General features: G+C 39.7%; 1 protein-coding gene across 1 annotated transcript in view; it reads left to right on the top strand.

The window, feature by feature from the left end:
• Window positions 1-23,482, top strand: part of bin3 (bridging integrator 3) — a 197,972-nt gene that overhangs the window by 23,643 nt on the left and 150,847 nt on the right. The window contains exon 2 of the mRNA XM_072266502.1: window positions 21,785-21,833. Coding sequence (XP_072122603.1) covers window positions 21,785-21,833 — 49 coding nt within the window. The remainder of the gene's footprint in view (window positions 1-21,784; window positions 21,834-23,482) is intronic.

The raw sequence follows: 23,482 nt of genomic DNA, 5'->3' as shown, positions 1-23,482 counted from the left end.
GATTAAAGAATAAAGTTGAGGGATGGAATATGTTCTAAAGACTTCCATCTTTTGGGCCGGCTGAAGTCCAGCTTCAAGATGTCGTACCTCATCCCTCGAGTTTATTTATTTAGTCATGGCTGGTACATTCAATTCTGGCACCAAGGTATTTCTCAATGTTATGTGAACTAATAAATGAAATTTCTCCTCCATTGAAAATCCAGTGATTGGCAGCGTTAAAAAGGAATGTTTTATTTTAACATTCCATATAAAAGCCAACATTCTTGTTGAAATTAGCCTCACAGCTTGTCTTACAGAAGTTTTCCAGGATCTTGAGGTTTTTGGCCATGCTCTTGTGAAAAATCACTCACAAGGGCAACATCTGAAAAGGCTGAAGCTGTATAGGTCATTGTCAGCAATAAGATTGAAACATGGAACTATCTATCTAATAAACACAGGAGAAAGTCCATGATGATGTTAAGTAATAGGGAAGGATCTGAACTTAGCCTTGTCATTCTCAACAAGAGTGCTGGAAGCTGTCTACATACAAAAAGAGCAACAAACCCCATCCGGCCTAAAGCTGCAACGATAAGCTTATGGCCAGTGGAGCCAGATGCTTCTGCAAGATCAGCACTTCAGCTTGGTTTTTATGGTTCCTTTGGCCCCCTTCAGTAAATGCTTAAATTAGCAATATTTTTGTTATAGCTCGGATTGCTTGGATGAAATCCTTCTGACGGCTGCATCCATCAAAACATTGGCCAAAATCTTTAAGAATAGTCTCAAATGAATCAGACCAATTGCTAAAAGATGCCAGTTGTCCATTGATTAATTTTTCATTGCCAGACTTTGGAATTAGGTCTGTCTGTTCTTCATCATTAAGACAGGTATTCTACCCACCTTATTCCACGAGGAAAACAATTGCCAGCTCATTGGTCTCCATTTTCCCATCCTCAGCCAGACTAAGGCTGTCGAGCCATCTTTCGTATCCTTTTTAAAGCTGTTAATACTGGTGACTACCTCTGCTGAAGTAGTCAAGTTAAAATCCACAGCCTATTCGATACAAGGACTAAAACTACTCAAATGTCTTATTAGGTTTGGCAGAGAGACACAAAATGCCTCTCCAGATCTTTGATCCCAGTGGAGTAACAGACCTCGGCCAGACCACCCACCAGTTCTCTTGCCAGACCTATTCTTATATTTCTTGTACCATTTTGAAAATTCCTTTCTTCGTAGCAAGCATACCTTTTCTTAGCACGAGTTAAGGCCATCTTGCTTTTCTTCCTTGTTCTGAACTTAAAGCCTTTCTTCTTCCTCCATCTACTAAAATACTGGTAACTTTTTATACAATCCTAAAATGTTTAATCTTCATGTCAGGATCTTCCCTGGATAGAAGGATCTCAACCTCACGTAAGTTGTGAGATTGAAATATTATCCCCACTAAGACTATTAAAATCATTATCACTACAGTGATCTAATGGTGGGTTATCCAACACAGTCAAACCTGCTAAAATGTCCGTCTCTATCTGTATATTAGGTTCTGTCTCACTGGTAATAGATGCATTGACTACATTTGAATTAATCTCTTCTTCATGTTGCCTATTAATCTGTAAATACTACTCTCTCAGTTGGAGAAATTCCACTGTTCTTTTATCTGAAATCTTATTGGTCTTGGAACACATCTCACTGGTAATCAAAACATCAATATTTTTCTTGCCAATTTATTTTTGCTCCAAGGCCAATAGCAGATTTACCTCTTCACTGGTCCATATTGATTGAGGTATACCTTTCCTAACCCATTTCTGCGCAACTGGAAAGGCTAGGGGTACATTGGCTCCTTTCTTCACGAGTACATGTGGCGGTCGTGCTGGACTAGACCAATCTTTGAGTTGAAAGATGCATCACATTTGGTGCATTTGAATGACCCAAGTTCTCATGCACTGAACCAGCACTCCCCCCGACCTCAGAGGCTGGTCTACTCAAATATCGATACTGAGCACACTTTGGAAAGTGGCAGGTACTTGAGTGATAATCACTCAATTTACCACACTGCACTTTTGAAACACAATTCTTGTGGACACAGCTAAATGTTTCTTAAAAGCATTGAAAGCAGTAAAACCTTCATTACAAAAAGTACAATTAAAACTCCTACCAGTGTACATAATTATAACTTCATTACTAACACAATATGATTAGTCTTTATCACTATTACCACCCGACTCCAATGCCACCAGGCTTTTCTCTACTCGGGATGCTATCTTTATTCCCTTAACTTAATTACCAGGGTTAACAGTACCAGCACTTCTAAAATTACAATTAAAACTATCATTCAAATTACCTTTAAACTTAATGAATTCGTGAACACTATTCTATGCACCTTGAAAAAAGTTTTCAATCAGATCCATTTTTAAGTATTTCTCCTTGTCTTGATCTGTGCCCTCTAGTTTTAGACTGAGCTGGCCTGTGGCCAACCACCCCTCATGATATTATATACTTCTATAAGGTACTTCAAGGGATAAAAGTCCCAGCTTATTCAGTTTTATACCTCAAGCCCTCTAGTCCCAGTAACATGCTCATGTTTTTTCCACACTTTCCATTTTAATGAGATCTTTCCTATAGCTGGGTGACCAGACTGTGCACAACTGCCCCCCCCCCCCCATGTCTAGTCTCTCCAAGGACTTAGAATCTGTGCAATACAGCATTGATAAAGGCCCTTTGACCCATGTCCATGCTGACCACAGTGCCCACCCAGTTAGTCCCAATTTCCTATGTTTGGCCATATTCCCCCCATCCTCTCTCTTCTCCATGAGCTTCTTAAGTGATACTGTACCTGTCACAACCCCTGGTAGCAAATTCCATATTCTCACAGCCTAATGCATGAAAAAAAAAGGTGTCCCTGGAGTTGTTTTAAGTCTGCAGCCTCTAGTTTTGAAATTCCCTACTCTGGGAAGTCTTACTATCTACCTTGTCTGTGCCTTATTGTCCTGGCAAAAATCCTGAAATCTTAACCTGAATTCTTTCTAGTTTAATCACATCTTTCTAATAAAAGAGTGACCAAAACTGTACACAGTACTTCAGCTGGTGCTTCACTAATGACATAAAATGATATGGACTTCTGGCTTCCACCCCCTTCCTTTCCAGTCCTGAGGAAGGATCCAAAATATTGACTGTTTATTCCCTTCCAATTGATGCTGCTGACCTCCAGCATTGTGTGTGTATTGCTTCTATCTCTGACCTTGGTTACATGTGGCACTGGGAGTAACCCAGATATCACTACCTCAAGGCTCTACTGCATAATTTCTTACCGAACTCCCAGTAAGAATTATTTAGGATCTTATCCCTTGTTCTATCTGTGTCACTTGTATCAGCAAATGTAATGATCTCTTGCTGTTCAGCCACATTCATAAGAATTTTATGCAACCACTCAGATGTCCTTGATCATGGCCCAGGAAACAACATACAATCCAAGCATCTGTGCAGCCACAGAACCATTTGTCTGTCCCCCTCACAATGTCTCCTATACTGTGACTATAGCCTTTCCCCAGGTATTAGAACCTGACTACTACCACTTGTCCCTGAAAGAACATACCTCTCAACAGTATCCAAAAGGGTTATTCTTGTTTGTAAGGCAATGACCATAGTGGAATCCTGCACTGATTGGCTATTTCCCTTATTTTTCCTGGTAGTCACCCATCTAAGGAAACTTGTACCTTAATGTGAATCACCCTCCCAAATGGGCCTGAGTACATCCAAATCCAGTGTTAGTTCCTTCACCCATTCTGTCAGGAGTAGCACCTGGTTGCACTTCCCATAGATGTAATATCAGGGAGACCATGAGTTTCCCTGACTTCCCACCTCTGCCAACTACAAGTTAAGTAGTGAGGATCAATAGCAATCAGTGCCTCATCATTGATGCTCTTTTTTTTTTTAAAAAAAAGATCAACTCTCATCTTCAATACCTGGGCTACATGCTCATCCTCTTAAGCCAACATTTCAGCTCCCCTATTCTTCTTTTTTGTTTTATGGCGGTTGGCAACCAGTTTTCAGTGCATTACTGCCACCTGCTATACTTCTTGTGTTCCAAACAAATATGTCCTGGAGTTCTCTACTTTAGACAATCTAGTTCAGCCTGCAGTTCTCTATTAGCATCACTCTGTAGTTGCAATTCCTCGTGAATGCTTAATATGCTTATTAGATAATGCCGCAAACTGCTATTCTTCCCTAATTTTGTCACATGTTTTCGTGTAGTTGCATTACCCCAATTACATTGATTTCATCTACATCACTTGTAAGACTAAATTTGTCTTGTTAAAGAATAGTGACTATTGCACGTTATACTTTTAAAATTGCTGTTTTTCCAAGTCTATGTGCTTTTTCAGGTTTTCGTTTTCTTGGATCATAGCCTGCAGTTGTTTACTGAGACTTCGGAGTTCTTCTTCATTTGCTTCCATGTTTTAATTTTATAATCTGAATGTAGATAATTCACTTTGCAACAAATTCCTTTTCCTTTCGTATCCTTGTAATAATTTCCTCCATTTTCCAATCTCTTTCCAACTCACCGTTGTTCTTGTCCAGTACTTCTGTTTGTTGTTGGAGTTCTGCACATTTACCCTGGGCTTCAACCATAAAATCTGAGGATTTTCCTTAAGTTCTGAAACACTTCTTAAATTCTTGACCATTTGCGATAAATATACTGCCATTAAGATTCCATCTCCCCTGCCTGTGAACTGTTGGATCCTCCATTCAGCGTTTCTTTGACTTCTTTCCACCTAATCCCTTTAATACCAAGATACTTTTCTGCAGACTTGACGATAATTTTAATTTACTCAGCTCTTTTGCTTGTTTGCACTGAACAATTAATTGCATCCACCATAAAAAACATGAAATCCTTTTTACTTATTAATAGTAGTGTATCCTTTTTTTTCATATTACAGCTCTCACAATTCATCAGTTTATTATTCCTGTTTGTTTGACAGCCCTTTTTCCATCAAATTCTTCACTGCCTTTGCATAAGTGATTCCTTGAGTTACTTTTACATATTGTATCTCAGCCACCTTCTTGCTATAAATGCACCCTTAATAAGCTGCGCTGTGTTCCTCGCCACAATTGCAGCATTTCAACCTAGCTCCCGCTTCACATTTCCCATATTCATGTACTCCAGTGTATCTCCCACATCTTTGTTTTCCTCTGCAGACCACTGCAATGTGCCCGAATTTCTGACATTTATAGCTTCTTAAAGGCGGTGGTATATATATTCTAACCACATAACACATATGCCCTAAGTAAACATTAGTTGGCAACCTCTCTTCATCAAAGTTAATCATTACCAATGAACTATCACACTTTTTCCCATTTCTTGTAACTTTCAAACATTTGGCCTCAATAATTTTTGCTCCTTTTATGTTCTGTTTAATCTTATCCATAGTAACTTTGTTGGTATCCCCGAAATAACTCCTCTAGTCCACTTTCTATTGTTGGGTATTGAGCATTGTACTTCTTTGCCGTCTATTTTACATAATCTTATCACTTTGCCTTGCTGAGCGCTATCCTGACTAATCACCAATAGCAATCCATTTCATAAAATCTTTGCTGCTTTAATCTCACCTATAATTTTGTTGAGTATCTTCATCAAACAAATCAGGTTCCAATCACCAAAGGACACCCCATCTTCACTTAGTTTTATGATTGCTTTAATCTCTTCTTCTTTCCATTGTTTTGCTGTCTTGTTTTGATCATCCACTGACTCCTCAGAGTTTGATATCCCATACCTCTGCTTTCTTTTCTTCCTCTTTCCATTCCATTCCTCTTTCCCACCAACCTCAATCTCTAGTTCACTTCCACTCTCACCAAAAACTTCCTTCAACAGCTTGGCTCTTTCCTTGACGTTCTCTCTCCACCATTTTCCAGTCACAACTACCTCACTTATAAACAGTCAACCAGCCTTCCTCAGCTCCCCTATTCTTCCACTGACCCACTTTAAAATGGCCTTGCTGACACTGCCTTCTTTTCATTGGACACTGTTAATTAGCTAATCAGCCAATCAACTTACAATTGACTAACAATTAGCAAATTTACCTGTAAAAGTCCTTTAATGTGAAACTCACAAGAAAGCCATGAGACCTACATTGATACAACATAATGTCCCAATTTTGATACTCAGTGCCCTGACAGAAGAAGGCAAGCTTGCCAAATTCTTTCTTCACCACCCTGTCTATTTCTGTCACCACTTTCAGGGAACTCTGTATTTGCAACCCTTGGTCTCTCTCTGTTCTATAACACTATCCAGGCCCCTACCATTTACAGTACAAGTCCTACCCTGGTTTAACTTGCCAAAGTGCAACACCTCGCAGTTGCTGAGTTAAATGTGATCTACCGTTTATTGACTACTTCCCAGTACATCCAGATCCCTTTGATAAACAATACTGTGCCAATTTAGGTGTTACTCATAAGTTTATAACCATGTTAACATTGTCTTTCAAATTGTTAGCATAGGTGACAAAGAGTAGTGGACCCAGCATTGATCCCTCTGGCACGCCACTGGTTACAGGTCTCCAGTCTAAATAACAACCTTCCGCTACCACCCTCTATCTATTTCCATCAAGCTAATTCTGTATCTATTTGCTAGCTCAACCTGGATCCTATGTGATCTAACTTTCTAGATTAGCATACCACATAGGACCTTGTGAAAGCCCTTGCTGAAGTCCATATATACAAGGTCTACCACCCTGGCCTCATCAGTCTTCATTACCTCCTCAAAAAACTCAGATAAGTTTATGATACACTATTTTCCACGTACAAGGCCATGCTGACTATTCCTTATTAGTCTCTGCCTTTACAAATATTGGTGAATTCTCTCTCTCAGAATCCTCTTTCTACCACTGACACTGAAAAAATTGTCCTGCAGTTTCTTGGCTTTTCCTTCCAGTTCTTAAAAAAAGGGTACACTGTTGGCTGTCCTCCAGTCTAATGGTAACTTACTGCATGGCTATATATGGTACAAATCTCTGCCGGTTCTCTGCAATATTTCTAATTCTTATAGCTGTACATAGTTCAGTACAGCCATTCTTTTGCAAGGATGAAGTTTTTAAACTTGATCAGACGTTGATGCAATGTGTGGAGCAAATCTACCCATAATGGTTTCAAAGACCATTGTCAGCACGGTAACTGACCAAGTAATGGACTGCTGCATTGGTGTAGTGACCTGAGTATAATCTTGACTCTGTGACGTCCGTGTGGATTTCGTGCATTCTCCCTGTGATCGTGTGGGTTTTCTCTATGTGCTCTGCTTTTGACCTGTGTTCCAAATATGTAGTTCTTGAATCAGAATTGGGTTTATTATCACTGACATAGCTCATGAAATGTATTGTTTTGTGGTAGCAGTACAATGTAATACATAAAATATATACACTGTTTAAATTAAATAAGAGTACAAAAAGAGAGCAAAAATAGTGAGGTAGTGTTACGTGTAATGGGTTCATTGTCCATTCAGAAATCTGATGGTGGAGGGGAAGCTGTTCCTAAAACATTTGGGTGTGTGCCTTCAGGTTGCTTTACCTCCCCTGTGATGGTAGTAATGAGAGAGGGTCATGTCCTGGTTGTTAGGGGTCCTTAATGATAGGTGCTGCCTTTTTGAGGCACCATCTGTAAAAAAATCGGTAGATTAATTGGCCGCTATCAATCAGCCGCAGATGTAGGTGGGCGGTAGAGGAATCAGGGAGGAGTTGATGACCAAATGAGGTGAATAAGGACAGGGTAAGTGAGAAATGGGATTGATGTTGTTGAACCGAGTACCAGTATAGACTTGATGAGCTATATAGCCTTTGTGTTGTAAGAAAATTAATGAAATAACCCTATGGAGTTCAGGCTTATGTTTAGAACCGTTTCTTCAAACATATATGAAGTCTGTAACTCTCCTAATTGAGTTTACTTTCTGTATAAGGCTGCTTATGTCAAGTCAACTTGTTTCAGCCATTGACAGATAAAATTCCTCACATGACCCACACCCCCAACCCTAATTTAATGGTGATCCTCAGTTAAATCGAAACATTCAAAATAAAAAAAAAGATTTTATGCTTGGTAAGAGCAGGAAGATTGTAGAGGCAAGGCAAGTTAATGGGTAAAGCATAGAATTCTTGTGTGATCTACAGTAATTTGATAGTGGAACAGGAGAATGGCTGAATGGCCATTTTTTTTCTGAAGCACTTGATTGCAGAGGGCTATAATGCTATATGTGCTTTGTTCAAATGAGCAAACGTTAGCATATAAGAAAAAATCAGATTCCCACCCTGAAGTTAGCAAAACTATGTACAGTTTGTAGAAATTGTTAATGAGCTTCAAGATTGTTTAGGAGAAAGTGTAAGTGTAAAGGAGAAAAAATGATTTTTACTCTGGATCTGATGCAGCATAGAAAAAATGCAATAAGCATAGAAAACACAATAAATACACACTCAGTGGCCATTTTATTAGGTACACATGTATATCTGCTAGTTAATGCAAATATCTAACCAATCAGTCATAGGGCAGCAGCATAATGCATGAAAACATGTTGACATGGTCAAGAGGTTCAGTTTTGTTCAGACCAAACATTAGAACGAGGAAGAGATGTCGTCTAAGTGACTTTGACTGTGGAATGATTGTTGGTGCCAGATGGGGTGGTTTGAGTATCTCAGAAACTGCTGATCTCCTGGGATTTTCGTGGGCAACTTTCTCTGGAGTTTACTGAGAATGGTGTTTAAAACAAAAAAAAATCTAGTGAGCAGCATTCTGTGGACAGTAAATCAAATAACAGCGCATTACAGCAGTTGTTTGCCGAAGAGCATCTCTGAACACGCAACATGAAGTGGATGGGCCACTGCAATCAAAGACCATGAATATACACTCAGTGGTTTAGTTGATAGTGAGGTAGCTAATAAAGTGGTCACTTGAGTGTAAATATAAAAACAATCCTATAGAACTTGATGTAAAAGTAACTGTAATGGGGCAGTGTATGTGGGGAGGGGGAATGAAGGGGTTGAGGGACCGTGGAGAGGAGTAGTTGATGTGGACGTAGTGGGTTAATGGGTGACTCCAATAACTAATTCATTTGTTCTCAAGGACCCTTGCTTATAAATCTAATCAGTCATATTTATGCATTTCGTGGAACCAAATATCAGGGGAGCTGTGACTGAAATGGAGAGATCTCACCATGTTAGGTTACACCAGAGTGCTGTAGCAGGCAATCAAATTGAGAAACATTTTTTTCTCCACTGGTCTTTTCGTTGCATCTTTAACTTCCTCAATGTGTTCTGTTTTGTTTTCTCTTCCAGGGTTTCAGAAAAAACTCTAAAGTTTCATGCTGTCAATATCCTGATTTGTCTGGCTTGTGTCTGCCTGGGTGGTTTTATGTCCTGTATTTGCAAAAACTGTTGTTCTTGTCCATTTATGGCCTATTCTGTTTGGGAAATTGGCCCATTATAGCCCATTTTGTTTATGGAGTGAGATTGTTCAGAAATGACATCAGCAACCACATAAAGGGTAATGAAAATCTGGAATCTTGTTCCCTAAAATCATACACACCAATATCTTTTAGCATTTAAATACTGCTTTTAATATTGTAAAGCCTTGTTGAATATGACAATTTGGAATTCACTCTAAAGGTTTTACATTGAAAATGTCTCCAAGTAGACCTGGTATGGCTGTAAAAGTAAAGCTAGAGAATGGAAAATGGCCTTGAAAACACAGAACATAGCGTTATGTAAGGATGGAGGTGTTTCAGAAGAAATTACACCAAGTGAGACTCATTTAAGGCCAGTTTTGTTGGATCAGAGATGTACTTAAGTAATATACCTGGTTCAAGTTTAAGTTCGGTGTATTGTCATTCATCCATATTACCAAACAAAGCAACGTTCCTCCGGACCAAAGTGCACAACACAGTACATATAACTCATGCACATATCACATAAAGCAATATTCATCGTCATCATCATCATCATGTGCCATGTCATATGACGTGCCACGGTCTTAGGACCATGATTATTTTTGGCAAATTTTTCTACCGAAGTGGTTTGCCATTGACTTCTACTAGGCAGTATCTTTACAAAACGGATGAGCCCAGCCATTATAAATACTCTTCAGAGATTGTCTGCCTGGCTTCAGTGGTTGTGTTACCAGGACTTGTGATATACACCAGATGCCCATTCGATTATCCACCTGCTCCCATGGCCTCATGGGACCCTGATCAGGGGCACTAAGCAGGTGCTACACATTGCCCAAGGGTGATCTGCAGGCTAGAGGAGGGAAGGAACTCCTTACATCTGTGTTATTTGTCAAGTAGGGTGCCGTGCACAATCCTGATTTGATGGAGATGGATGTGAGAGCATGGAGGAACATCTGGTGAAACTCCTGAAATGCCTGCTTTGCTGCTGCTGCTACTGTGTGGTCCAGAATCACCAGAGGGGAAGGCCCTGAGTCCTCAGCTTTGCTTGTTGCTCGGCGGCTGGGGCAGGGTCGAAGCGCTCGGCAGAGGATGATGCTCAGAGAGGCTGTGTCGGAGGGGCTGGTCGGAAGCTCAAAGTTTTCAGACGGACTCAGAGTCCGCTGCAGTCGGATGCTTCCGATGGTGCTGCATCGGCAAGTTGGCGGTGCTTGGAGGTTCATGGCGGGGAGAGTCCCTCCCTTCTGCCGCCTGCGTGAGATGATGGGTCTATTGGGACTTCGAGACTTTTTTTTTACTGTGCCCGTGGTCTGCTCTTTATGAAATTATGGTATTGCTTTGCACTGTTGTAACTATATGTTATAATTATGTGGTTTTGTCAGTTTTAGTCTTGGTTTGTCCTGTGTTTTCCTGTGATATCATTCTGGTGGAACGTTGTATCATTTTTTAATGCATGCATTTCTAAATGACAATGAACGAGGACTTAGTGTCCTCATAATCTATCTAAAAATAGTTAGGTGTATTTGCGAAAATAAGGAATTGATAGTAAACATGACGGCATTGGTAGCCACAACCACATCCTAAGAAAGAATAATCCAAAATTGTAATAATACATTTATCTGATTTTTTTAAACTTTTTTTCTAAAAAATTAACAGGACAACATCTGACATACATCCTACCATTGAACATTTGGCACATTGTATTATACTCGCAGCTTTTGCAAAACAAAAACCCAATATTGGTGGGGCGACCGAAGAGCTGAGATTGCCGTGTTTATCTGCGTGGAGGTTAAGATAGAATTGGATTTGAGCCTTGCTGTCACAGTTCTGCAAGTTAAGTGCATCTCTCAGTGATGATGGTTTCAGTACTCAATCAGTAGGAGAGAACAAAAACCTGCTATTAATTCAGTTTTTAAGCTCTGCGTGCAACGACCATGTGGAGGTATTTGGAATGTTTCCTGGCCTGTTAGTATTCTTGAACATTGATTTTCTTCCTCTGTCAGCACTTGTGCTTGTCCGACCCTATTTGCATCTGAACATGAGGCCATTGGCACCGCAGGTTTGTCATTGCAAGCCTATACAATTGCCCTTGGTAAAACTCTGAATGGCTGGCAGCTCGTGCTCATTTCAATAGCAACAAAGTGCATGCAAATGCACTATGTCCAAAATGCTTGTTGTAATGTCATGAAAGGGTACTTTATTCATTATTAATAGGAATTTGAAACATGCCATTTCTCGTATGCTGCCCTGTGATCTCAAGTGTATAATCACTGCTCGGGTCAGCATTTATGACAATCTAGACAGTAGTTTGAACTGCACTCCATCTGTCCTGCAAGTGTATAAAATAATAATTCTTCTTCAAGACGGCCCGAATCTTAGAGCAGTTCTATTGTTGCCTGTTTTTGACCGGCTTCCAGAAAGTCAAATTGCGACATTTATTACATCTGTTGCTAAAGACAGTGGGGATTATTTTGTTGCCCTGCATTTATTTCCTTGTGTCAGTTACTTTGTGGTCCTCTGTTTACTTTGTGCACTATAGTTTTCAGTAGACTTGTTAATGCTGTGTCTTACAGTCTTACAGCAGCAAAATTAAGACTATTGACAAAGATCTGGTCTCATAAACAAACATGTATTTTATTCTACATACTCCTGTTCTTCTGTAGACCGGTCAGTGGCTTCACATGTGAGGATTTATGAGGAATAGAAACGAATTAAATTATTGGAACATGACTTTCACTGCTATCCTGCAGCCAAGGTGACGCATTCTCTTCTCAGTAGAGCTCATTTACAAATGCACCCGTCTCACTGGGGCTCGTACACTGATTTGGCTTGTTAGCTGACTCTGCTAATAGCCACATGGCTCAGCGGTGGATAAACAATACATGATCAGCGTCAATGTGATTTGGGGTTCAACCAAACAGGAACACTGGGATATTCGGATTAAAGGAAACTTGATTTGAACGAATGCTGTGTAAATATTGCCCATACACAGTTATCGGTACCCCAGAAAGGACAGATCGTATACCAGCATAAAGTTATAAAGTAAATATATTTACCGGTTCTCAACTTTATCAAACAGTTAACAGAGAAGGAAGAAGCAAGATAAAAGGGCCCATTACAGTTCAACCAGTCTAAATGTGCACATAAATGTTGGACCTTATTTCAGTAGTAACTGGGAGTATTGCTTTACTCACATTGCTGAATTCTTATCACCAACCACAGGTAGAACTTCCCTTCTTGGAGTCCTCTGTCTCACAAAGCACTCCTTGCAATAGGGCCTCTCCTTCGGATGGGATCTTCTAGGTGTCTTTGGTGGTGCTCTTCACTCCGTACCTCCTGTCAAAAGACCCCAAACCAAACCACTGTTCTTCAGAAAACTCTTCCCACCCAACTCTCTAGAACCTTTTCTCACATCCGATAACCCTGATTGGCTGACACAACATTCCTAAGTTGGCACAACATGGCTCCTTATCTTTAGCCGAAGCCAAAACACTCTTTATCAGCAGGACATGATGCTTTTACAGAAAACTGCTAAAATAAAATACCTGACAGCATAGCAGTAGAAATCTTAACTAGGGCATTATACAAGTATCATACAAGTTTAGGTTTTCATTTTTCAGGATGACAGTGTCAATGGCAGGGCCTTATAACCTATCTCTATGAAAATATGTTGAGCCATTTTTTTTTTAACTGGCTGCATACATCTGTTGAACATACTCCCACAATCCTGTTGTGAAGTGAGTTCTGGGATCTACACCCAGTGACAATGAAGAAATGGTGTTATATTTCCAAGCTACATTCACGTGTACCTTGGAAGGTAAACTGCTGGGGCTCCCATGTTGATACTTTTATCTTTCTTGGTGGTAAAGCTTGCAAGTTAGGACAGTGCTACAGGAGTTGAGCAGGTGAGTGACTAGATTTTATTGAACCTAGCAAACTCAGTAGCCAAGTTAGGAATTGTTCTTTCAGGTGATGAATGGTTGCCAATCAAGTGTGTTGATTCTATCCTTGATGGTTTTATAGGAGCTGAATGTCCAGGAAGGTGGAAGGCATTTCACCACAGTTCTCATTTTTGCGATGTAGATTCTGGAAATCTTTGGAATTTCAGGGGTGAGCCACTTTTGCAGGATGTCCAGTCTTGTTACTGGCCCATCTGAATTCTGGTCTGTGCTGACCTCAAGGATGTTGGTGGTGAGGACTAGGTGACACTTATGCCATGAGCAGTTGCTTAGATTGTTTCAGTGGAAATTGGACACTCTCTCAGTGGAAGTGTATTTGGTAAACTTGTGGCATTAGTGTTATTGTCACAGGTCTCTCTGTGCCTACACGTGCGGACTGCTTCATTTGCTGATGAAGTAGTAAATGGAATTGAGCAATGACAACAGCAAACGTTTCCTTCCATAGTGTCAGAAGTAGAAAATGATTGAAGAAGGAGCTACAGATGGTTGGGTCTTGGACACTGTATTTGTGTTTATGGACTGGGATGGCTAGCCTCCAACAATCAAAAGTATCTTCTTATGTATGATATATAACTCTAATTGCTGAAGTGTGTTCTCTTTAATGACTATTGACTTCAGTTTACCAGGACTCCTTGATGCCTCAACTACGTGCTTTGAATTCAAGAGTAGTTATTCTCACCTAGCCTCTGGGATTCAACTGTTTCATCCATGCTTAGCCTATTCCTGTGATGATGTGTCAAAATACTCTCAGTGGCCACTTTATTAGGTACACCTGTAGTCCTGCTCGTTAATGCAATTATTTAATCAGCCAATCATGTGGAAGCAACTCAATGCATAAAAGCATGCAGTCATGGTCAAGAGATTCATTTGCTATTCAGACCAAGCATCAGGATGGGGAAGAAATGTGATCTAAGAGACTTTGGCCATGGAATGATTGTTGGTGTCAGGCAAATTGGTCCTGATTATCTCAGAAACTGCTGATCTCCTGAGATTTTCACACATAACCATGTCTGGAGTTTACAGACAGTAGAGCAGCAAAACATAAAAAAAAATCCAGTCATTGGCAGTTCTGTGGGTGAAAAATTCTTGTTAATGAGAGAGGTCAGAGGAGAATGGCCAGACTGTTTCAAGCTGACAGGAAGGTATATAAAATAACCACGTGTTACAACAGTGGTGTGCTGAAGAACACCTCTGAGTGCACAACCTGTCAAACCTATTAGTGGATGGGATACAGCAGCAGAAGAGCACAAACATACACTGAGTAGCCACTTTATTAAGTACAGGAGGTATGTAATAAATGGCCAATGAGTGTATATGGTCCTGTTGAAATACAAACTCAGTAAGAGTGAGCAGAATATCAGAATCAAAGCAGTGCTTCATGACACTTTCCATCACCTTGCTGACATTTGAGAATGGATTGAATGGATGCCATTTAGCCGGAGTGAGTTTGTTTTGCTTTCTGTTATTAGAGTATATGCAGGTAATTTTCCATGCGGTTGGGTAGATGCCAGTGTTTCAAATATATTAGAAAAACTTTGCTAGAGACATGGCTGGTTCAGTAGTGCAATTCTTTGGTATTACAGACAGGACATGGCCTAGTCCTGTAGCCTTTGCTACACCCAGCTCAACATGATGAAAATGCAAAATTCATAGATATTTTTTATAAGCAGTGAATTTATGACACACAAGATCCTCACTGGTGTATTGTGGGTGTTGATGCTGTGTACGAGTCTGCTTTCACTCAATTTTAATCGTAATTTGCCAGTATATTCTTAACTTCCTTTCCCAAGTTAAATGCATTAGCGTTGAACAAGGCACTTGCTCTTGTACTATACTGCTCTTCAGCTTACAATGTCTGTGCTGACCCTCATGCCAAATTAAATTAGTCTCATCTGTTCGCACATCTACAGTACTCTGCAAAAGTCTTCGGCACTTAGATTTTGTATATACATTTTGTTTTAGATGTTTATTTTTTGTCTTCTGCATGTGTGTCAGTAGAAAAGAGCAAATTCTAGATTTCCAAATATTCATTTTCCAAAAAGTTAAATGTTACAGAGAAATTTTTGTACTTTGTTAAAGAAAATAACATTAAGTAATAGACCACTTTTTCAAATAAAAACTTGATTTTTTTTTTTGTAGGCATATAGCCCAGTGCATGATTAAACAAAGATAACAAACAGGTGCTAATAACATAAAGAATTGAATGAACTCAACTGATTAACTGAAACAGAGACGGGTGTAGAAGAGATACAAACTGGGCAAAGAACAACTAAACTAAAAGGTGAGGGTTTAACCTTCAAATCATCAAATTCTTACACAATGGCAAGAGTGAGCATAGCAACAAGACACAAGGTGGCCATACTGCATCCGTAAGGTCTCTCCCAAGTCGAAATTTCGCAGCAAATAGGAATTTTGAAGATGTGTTGTCCTAGCTCTTCTGAAGAAGCACAAAGAAACAGGCAAGGTTGAGGACCAGAATCACAGAGGCTGGCCACAGAAACTTGAGTGCAGCAGTTGAGAGAAGCACCAAACTGGCGATCTTTCTAAACCAGAAGAAGTCCAGCACTGCTTTCAGCTCTGAACTCACAGAAACACAGGAACCTAAGTACACCCCTCTACATTCCGGAGAAGTCTTGTCAAACGTGGTCTTCTTGGAAGTGTTGCTGCCAAAAAGCCATTCCTGTAAAATGGAAACAAAGCCAAAAGACTTGCCTGTGAGCAAAGGCAGAAGGACTGGGGTGCTGAACAATGGCAGCAAATGCTCTGGACTAACGAATCAAAATTTGAAATATTTGGCTCAAACATGAGGCAGTTTGTCCATAGAAGAACTGGAGAGTGCTACATGGATGAGTGTCAGCAGCTAATAGTGAAGCACAGGCGAGCTTCCCTACAGGTTTTAGGCTGCATTTCTGCAAATGGGGTTGGTGATCTGGTCAGAATTAGTGGAATCATCAATGCTGAGAAGTACAAGCAGATTCTCATCCATCACACATACTATCAGAGAGGTGTCTAATCAGTTCCAACTTCATTTTACAGCAGGACAATGATCCCAAACGTACAGCCAAGGTCATTACTATCTTCAGCAAAAACAAGAACAAGGAGTTCTGCAACAGATGGTACGGCCTTCACAGAACTCTCATCTCAACATCAACGAGGCTGTCTGGGATTACCTGGAGAGACAGAAGCAAGTAAGACAGTCAAAGTCTGCAGAAGATCTATGGAAAGATGCTTGGAACAGCTTAATACCTGATTTTCTTTTAAGACAGTGTACCTAAGAGAATTGATGCAGTTTTAAAAGTCACACCAAATAATTGATTTACTTTTTCACTGTTTACCGCTCTTTGTAGTAAACTTCTGGTATTTAGAAACTTTAAATTTCATTGCTTTTGAAAGCATCTTCGCTTTGCAGATTGTGCCTAAGATTTTTTGTACATTACTGTATATCCCTTCCATTGTCTGTCTGTTCATACACCTGACTAAATGCCTCTTAACCTGATAGTACCACCTCGCCTGTCTGCATGATCCCAGCATCTACAACTTTGTTTAAAATCAATTCCCCTCTCACATTAAAGCCTCTATTTGACATTCCAGTTACTCTAAAAGGATTCCAATAACATACCCAATCTATCCTTCAGAATTCTATATACATTTTATCAGGTGTCCCCTCCACCTCTGATGCTATGGAGAAAACAATCAGAGTTTTTGAAACCTCTCTTTATAGCTAATACTCTCTAATCCGGGCAACGTCCAGGTGAACCTCTTCTGCACCAGGTCCAAAGCCTTCACATCCTTCCTGTATTGCAGTGACCAGAACTGCACACAATATTTTAAACAAGCTCTGATCAAAGTTTTATATAGCTGTGACATGACTTCGCTACCGTTATACTCAATGCACCGACCAGTGATTGGGTATATTTAAAATATAAGTTGATAGATTTTTGACTAGGAAGGGAATCAAAGGTTATGGAGTGAAGGCAGAAGAATAGGGTTAAGAGGGTTAATAAATCTGCCATGATGGAATAATGGAGCAGACTTGATGGGCTGAATGGCCTAATTCTGCTCCTGTATCTTATTGTCTTTTATTTGTAAAGCAAGTGAGCCATATGCCCATCAGATCAGGGATAAAACTGTGTTGATATTATACATGGATAACCGAGAGCTGAGTTGGTCAGTTCCGCTCTCCATCTTGTTTTCAATGTAAAGTTAACTTATTCTCTCTTTCACAATTCTGACAAATGGTTTTGATCTGAATTAATCACTGTTTCCCTTTCCACAGATGGTGTCCGATCTGCTGAACATTTCCAGCATTTTCTGTTTTTGTTTTATCATCCTGATTTTCAGCTTCCTTGAAAGTCAATCTCTGATTGGCTATAACCTACGCTAAATGTGTCTCAGCCAGTTAGCTGATTTTGATTTCAGGTTTGAGCCAGTTCTATTAACAGATTGTCAAGTAAATCTTCTGTGTAATTTCCTTTTTTTCTCTCTTGGCTGGAGATGGCAAAAATCACTGACTGATGTTATTTTCCGAGGCACGTTAACGTTCAGTGCAAAGTGTAACAAAAGCATTTTCTGGCATTACAACATAGATGAGTTTTCTAAACTCAGAATTGTCTGTTCTGTGCTTCAAAAGGCTAAACTTCATAATGGATTAACCTATTTGAAGTGTGTTTGTAAATCTGTAATCGATGGGCAAAGTATAAATAATACTCAATATAAAACCATTATTTAAAATGTGGTAATTCGAGTATTGAGATTAAACTTATACTGAGAAATATATTTCTTTTACTAAAAAGCGTGCACTGTGAATACAATTCAACTCCTATAAATTTACTTAGCTTTGCTGGACCTCTGTATCTTTTCTCTTATCTCATTCCCAGTTAGTCTTGCTCATAGATCACTATGGCTTCTTGGGATTGAGACATTTGCTTGGATGTTATCATCTAATTGAAAATTTAATGTCCTTTGAGATCAAAATTGGGATGAGAAATTTGTCTTTGAAATAAATTGTATAACAGATCTCAATTCATTACGATTTTCTGTAATGTTTGGTTTCTGATTGAAACTGAGCTTGTGGAGAAGCTTCGGGGTACAGCTTTAGCCAAATACTGTGATCCAGAATCCACGCAGTGAGCGAGTGGTTTCTATATAGACACCAACAGATACCAACAGAATCAACAAACTCATTCGTAAGGCCAGTGATGTTGTGGGGATGGAACTGGACTCTCTGATGGTGGTGTCTGAAAAGAGGATGCTGTACAAGTTGCATGCCATCTTGGACAATGTCTCCCATCCACTATATAATGTACTGGGTGGGCACAGGAGTACATTCAGCCAGAGACTCATTCCACAGAGATGCAACACAGAGCGTCATAGGAAGTCATTCCTGCCTGTGGCCATCAAACTTTACAACTCCTCCCTTGGAGGGTCAGATACCCTGAGCCAATAGGCTGGTCCTGGACTTATTTCCTGGCATAATTTACATATTACTATTTAGCTATTTATGGTTTTATTACTATTTAATTATTTATGTTGCAACTGTAACGAAAACCAATTTCCCTCGATCAATAAAGTATGACTATGACTATATTTTAGTCAATGTTCATCTTTCACCCCTCTCACACTAGCTGAAATTGTACCTCACTTGCACATTTGAAATCAGCGGAACTCTTTGACAATTTGAAGGTACAGTACTTATTCACTTAATATTCTAGTAAGTGCTCATTTGATTATTGCGGCCCATGACATTATCGAGAATTAAACGATAACACAGAGCAAGACTATTTTGTCCCTTGAGCCAGATACATCTTGCATCATGTTGATCTATTTCAATACCTTCACTCCAGATATTTCAAGTTGTTGACATCAAGCCGATCATTTCTTGTGTTCATGATAATTTGCTTAAAGCTTGAGTTTGTAATTAATAAATAATGTTGCATTGTAAGAGGGAGGTTTATATATTTTTCTTTTTTTGGTTTTGGTTAACACTTATGACAAAGCAACTAATATTTAAGGACTCCATATTGCAGAAGTTTAATAATCTCAGCACTTACAAATAATTGAAGAATGTATAACAACTTTTATGCTTCTATTTATGTGTTCAAAAATGTTCTGTGGCATATTTAGAACTTTGAAATGTTACAGCTTTCTGAAACTCTGCTTTGACTACAGTTGGAGTATTGTGTTAATTTCTGGTAGCCTCATTATAGGAAGAATGTGGAAACTTTAGAGAGGAGATTTGCCAGGATGCTGCCAAGATTAAAGGGCATGTCTTATGAGGGTAGGTTGAGCTAGAGCTTGTCTCTTTGGAGCGAAGGAGGATGAGAGACTTGATATGGGTTTATAGGCTAAGGGACATAGATAGAATTGACAGCTAGTGACCTTTTTTCCTAGGACGAAAATGGCTAATATGAGGCATAATTTTAAGCTTATTGGAGGAAAATATTGTGGGGATGTCAGAGTTAAGTTTTTTTACACAGAAAATGGTGATGGTAGAACACATTGCCAGGAGTGGTGGTAGAAGCAGTTGTGTCAGGCACTTTTAAAAGGCTCTTAGATAGGCATAAGAATAACTGAAAAATGGAGAGCTATGTGCAAGGGAAGGGTTAGATAGAACTTTGATGGAACATCTATGTTCTGTGTTTTATGAAATGTAATTATTGGTGTGATGTAGGAAATACAGCAGTTAATTTGAACACATGAAGCTCCAATAAACTGCAATAATGAGCAGGTACTCTGTTCTCTGTTAATATTGTTGAGGTAGATATTAGAACATAGAACAGTATAGCACAGGAACAGGCCCTTTGGCCTCATTGTTGTGCTGAACCAATTAAAATTAGTGATCAAAAGAACAACTAAACTAATCTTTTCTGTCCACACCAAGTCCATTTTCTTCTATTTTTCTCATATTCATGTGCTGATCTAAAGTTCCCTTAAAAGTCCCTAATGTATCTGCCTCTACCACCACCCCGAGCAGTGCATTTGAGGCGCCTGCCACTCTGTGTAAAAAAAAAGCACTTGCCTCTCACATCTCCTTTAAAATTACCCCCTCTCACCTTCAGTGCAGAACCTCTGGTTTTAGACATTTCAACCTATGGAAAAAGATTCTGTCTATTATATCTATTCCTCATAATCATATAAATCTTTATCATATCTTCACTCAGCCTGTCCCGCTTCAGAGAAAACAACCCAAGTTTGTCCAGTCTCTCATTATAACATGATCCGGGAGGCATCGTGGTAAACTTCTGCACCCTCTCCAAAGTCTCGACATTCTTTCTATAATGGATTGACCAGAAATGTATGCAATACTCCAAATGCGGCCTAACTAGAATTTTATAAAGCTGCAACATAACTTCCTGACTTTTGAACACAATGCCTTGACTACTAAAGGCAAGCATAGCATATACCTTCTCAACCACTCTATCATCCTGTGTAACCCTTAACAATACCGTCTCTTTACATTTGACCCACTAAAGTGCAACATTTCACGTTTGGCCAGGTTAAATGCCAACTGCCATTTCTCTGCCCATATCTGCAAATGATCAATATCCCTCTATATTCACGGCTATTTTGTGGAACTTTAGATCCACAACACTGCCAATCTTTGTATCACCTGCAAACGTACTAACCCACCCATCTACATGTTCATCTAGTTTATTTAAATACACGTCAAACAGCAGAGGTCCCTGTACATATCCCTGTGGAACACCACTAATCACAGGTCTCCAGCTAGAATAAGTCCCTTCAACCACTACAATCTGTCTTCTATGGGCAACCCTAAATATAAATGGCCAGTTCAAACTGGATCCCATGCATCTTAATTTTGTAGATCAGCCTCCTTTGAGGGTCCTCTTCAAACACCTTACTAAAACCCATGTAGACAATATCCACAGCTCTGTCTTCATGAATTATCCTTGTCATGTCATCACAAAACTCAATCAAAGTTAGTAAGACATGACTTGCCTTGCACAAAGCCATGTTGTCTCTCCCTAATTTGGCCATGGTTTTCCAAATGCTCATAAATCCTATCCCTAAGAATTCACTCCAGTAACTTCCCTACTAATGGCATGAAACCCACCACTCTATAGTTTCCAGGATTATCCCTGGTTCTCTTCTTGAACATTGGACCAATTAGCTAAGATATTGTCCTTAACATCATTGCTCCTCCTCAGATAGGACCTTTATATCCCACCCAATAGGCAGTGATTAAGTTCCTCAGTTTAACATCTGATCTGAATGACTTTGCCTCCAGCTCTTGCTCTGCTGTGCTGGAGCACCAACCAAGACTTCTGAGCTTGCCTCTCTGGGGAAGCACTTGGACCAACAACCTTTTGATCTCAGTTGAAAGTATTGCTAACTGAACCACAGCTGACCATTAAAATAAAGTGGACTCTGAGGAAATGCAATTCTGAAATAGTAATAGCAGAATTATGTTTTGCAGGATTCCTTTCAAGATTGGTCAGCCCAAGAAACAGATTGTGCCAAAGACCGTAAGTAAACATTAAAAGTACACTACGCATTTGGCTTCTGCCTTTAGTGGCTCTATTACTTTTTATTTCATTTCGGTGGTTTTCTTTCTGTTGTCGTTGACCATTAAGTAACCTAAATTATTCTGTCTCTCCAAAATGAAATGGATTTGATTTCTCTACTTATAAATCGAGGAAACCTAACGGTACTTTGTGTTATTTATGTGCTGATAAGTGCATATATGGATAAAGCATGAAAATCTGAACATTGGTCTGTGAATTATGAGAGAGCAGTTTTGTGGCAAGAAACACCCAGTTCATGTTAAGCATAAGACACAGGAACAGAATTATGCTGTTCCGTCCATTGAGTCTACTCCACCATTTGATCATGGTTGGTTGATTTTTTAACTTTTCTCTCTCTCAAACCCATTTTCCTGCCTTCTCCCTGTAACCTATGATACTCTTACTAATCTGGTGAAAGAAATTCCTCCTCATCTCTGTTCTACAACGGTGTCCTTTTATTCCGATGCCTTGTCTTCCGGTGTTTGACTCTCCCATTACTGGAAACAACTTCTTCATATCCGCTCTCCAATGAGATCCCTTCTCGTGCTTCTAAACTCCAGTGAGTGCAGGCCCAGAAACTTCAACACTTCTCATTCATTAACTCTCTTACAGCTGGGATCATTCTCGTAAACGTCCGGTGGACCCTCTCAAACAGCAGCACGTCTTTACTTAACCTATGGGGTTCAGAATTGCTCATAATACTCCCAAGTATGGTCTGACTCACATTTCATGTGACAAATAAAGCAAATCTTTAAATCTTTATCTTTACAACTGCCTTATAAAGCTTTAATTCAAGTTCGGATTTAATTGTCATTTAATTATACACATGTATACAGCTAAACAAAACAGCATTCCTCCAGGGCCAAAGTACAAAACACAGTACATAAAGTCATACATAGCACATATTGTAACAATAGCACATACAGTCACAAAAATAATATTATGGCAAGGCTGGGGTGACATGGCCTAAGATTGATGGGGTATGGTATGTTGTCCTGGAGCTGTGTTTCTGCAAGAACAAGTATTGCAGCAGTTCCTCATCTTCCGCTGAGTCAACTGCAGATGAAAGCATCTTCCAGGGAGCAAACACTGGAGAGCAGCACTGATAACAGAGCTGGTCTGCAGGGGTCAGTCTTCAACCCAGAACAGATTCCGGTAGGCCCGTCATGCTTCTGTTCTCTCCCACCCTGCCGTTGGCACCTTCTCTCCTGAGTGGCTGTAACAGGTGATGTCACAGAATGAAAATCCAGCTGAGTGGTGCCACAGCAACAACCTCTCCCTCTATGTCAGCAAGACCAAGGAGCCGATTATTGATTTCAAAAGGAAGAAACTGGAGGTCTCTGAACCAGTCCTCATTTTAAATTTTGTGATGTTATCATTTCAGAGGATCTATTCTAGGTTGAGCACGAATGTGCCATTACAAAGAAAGCACAGCAGTGCCCCTACCTTCTTAGAAATTTGTAAAGATTTGGTATGTTATCTAAAAATTTGACCAACTCCTATATAGGTGTATTGACTGATTGCATCATAGCCTGGTATGGAATCACCAGTGCCCTTGAACAGAAGCACCTACAAAATGGAGTGGATATGGCCCAGTCCCTCATGGGTTT

Source organism: Mobula birostris, chromosome 8 (genome assembly GCF_030028105.1).
Source record: "Mobula birostris isolate sMobBir1 chromosome 8, sMobBir1.hap1, whole genome shotgun sequence".
Classification (NCBI taxonomy): domain Eukaryota; kingdom Metazoa; phylum Chordata; class Chondrichthyes; order Myliobatiformes; family Myliobatidae; genus Mobula; species Mobula birostris.
Note: the sequence above shows the minus strand (reverse complement) of the source record. Positions and strands in the feature narration are given on the sequence as shown.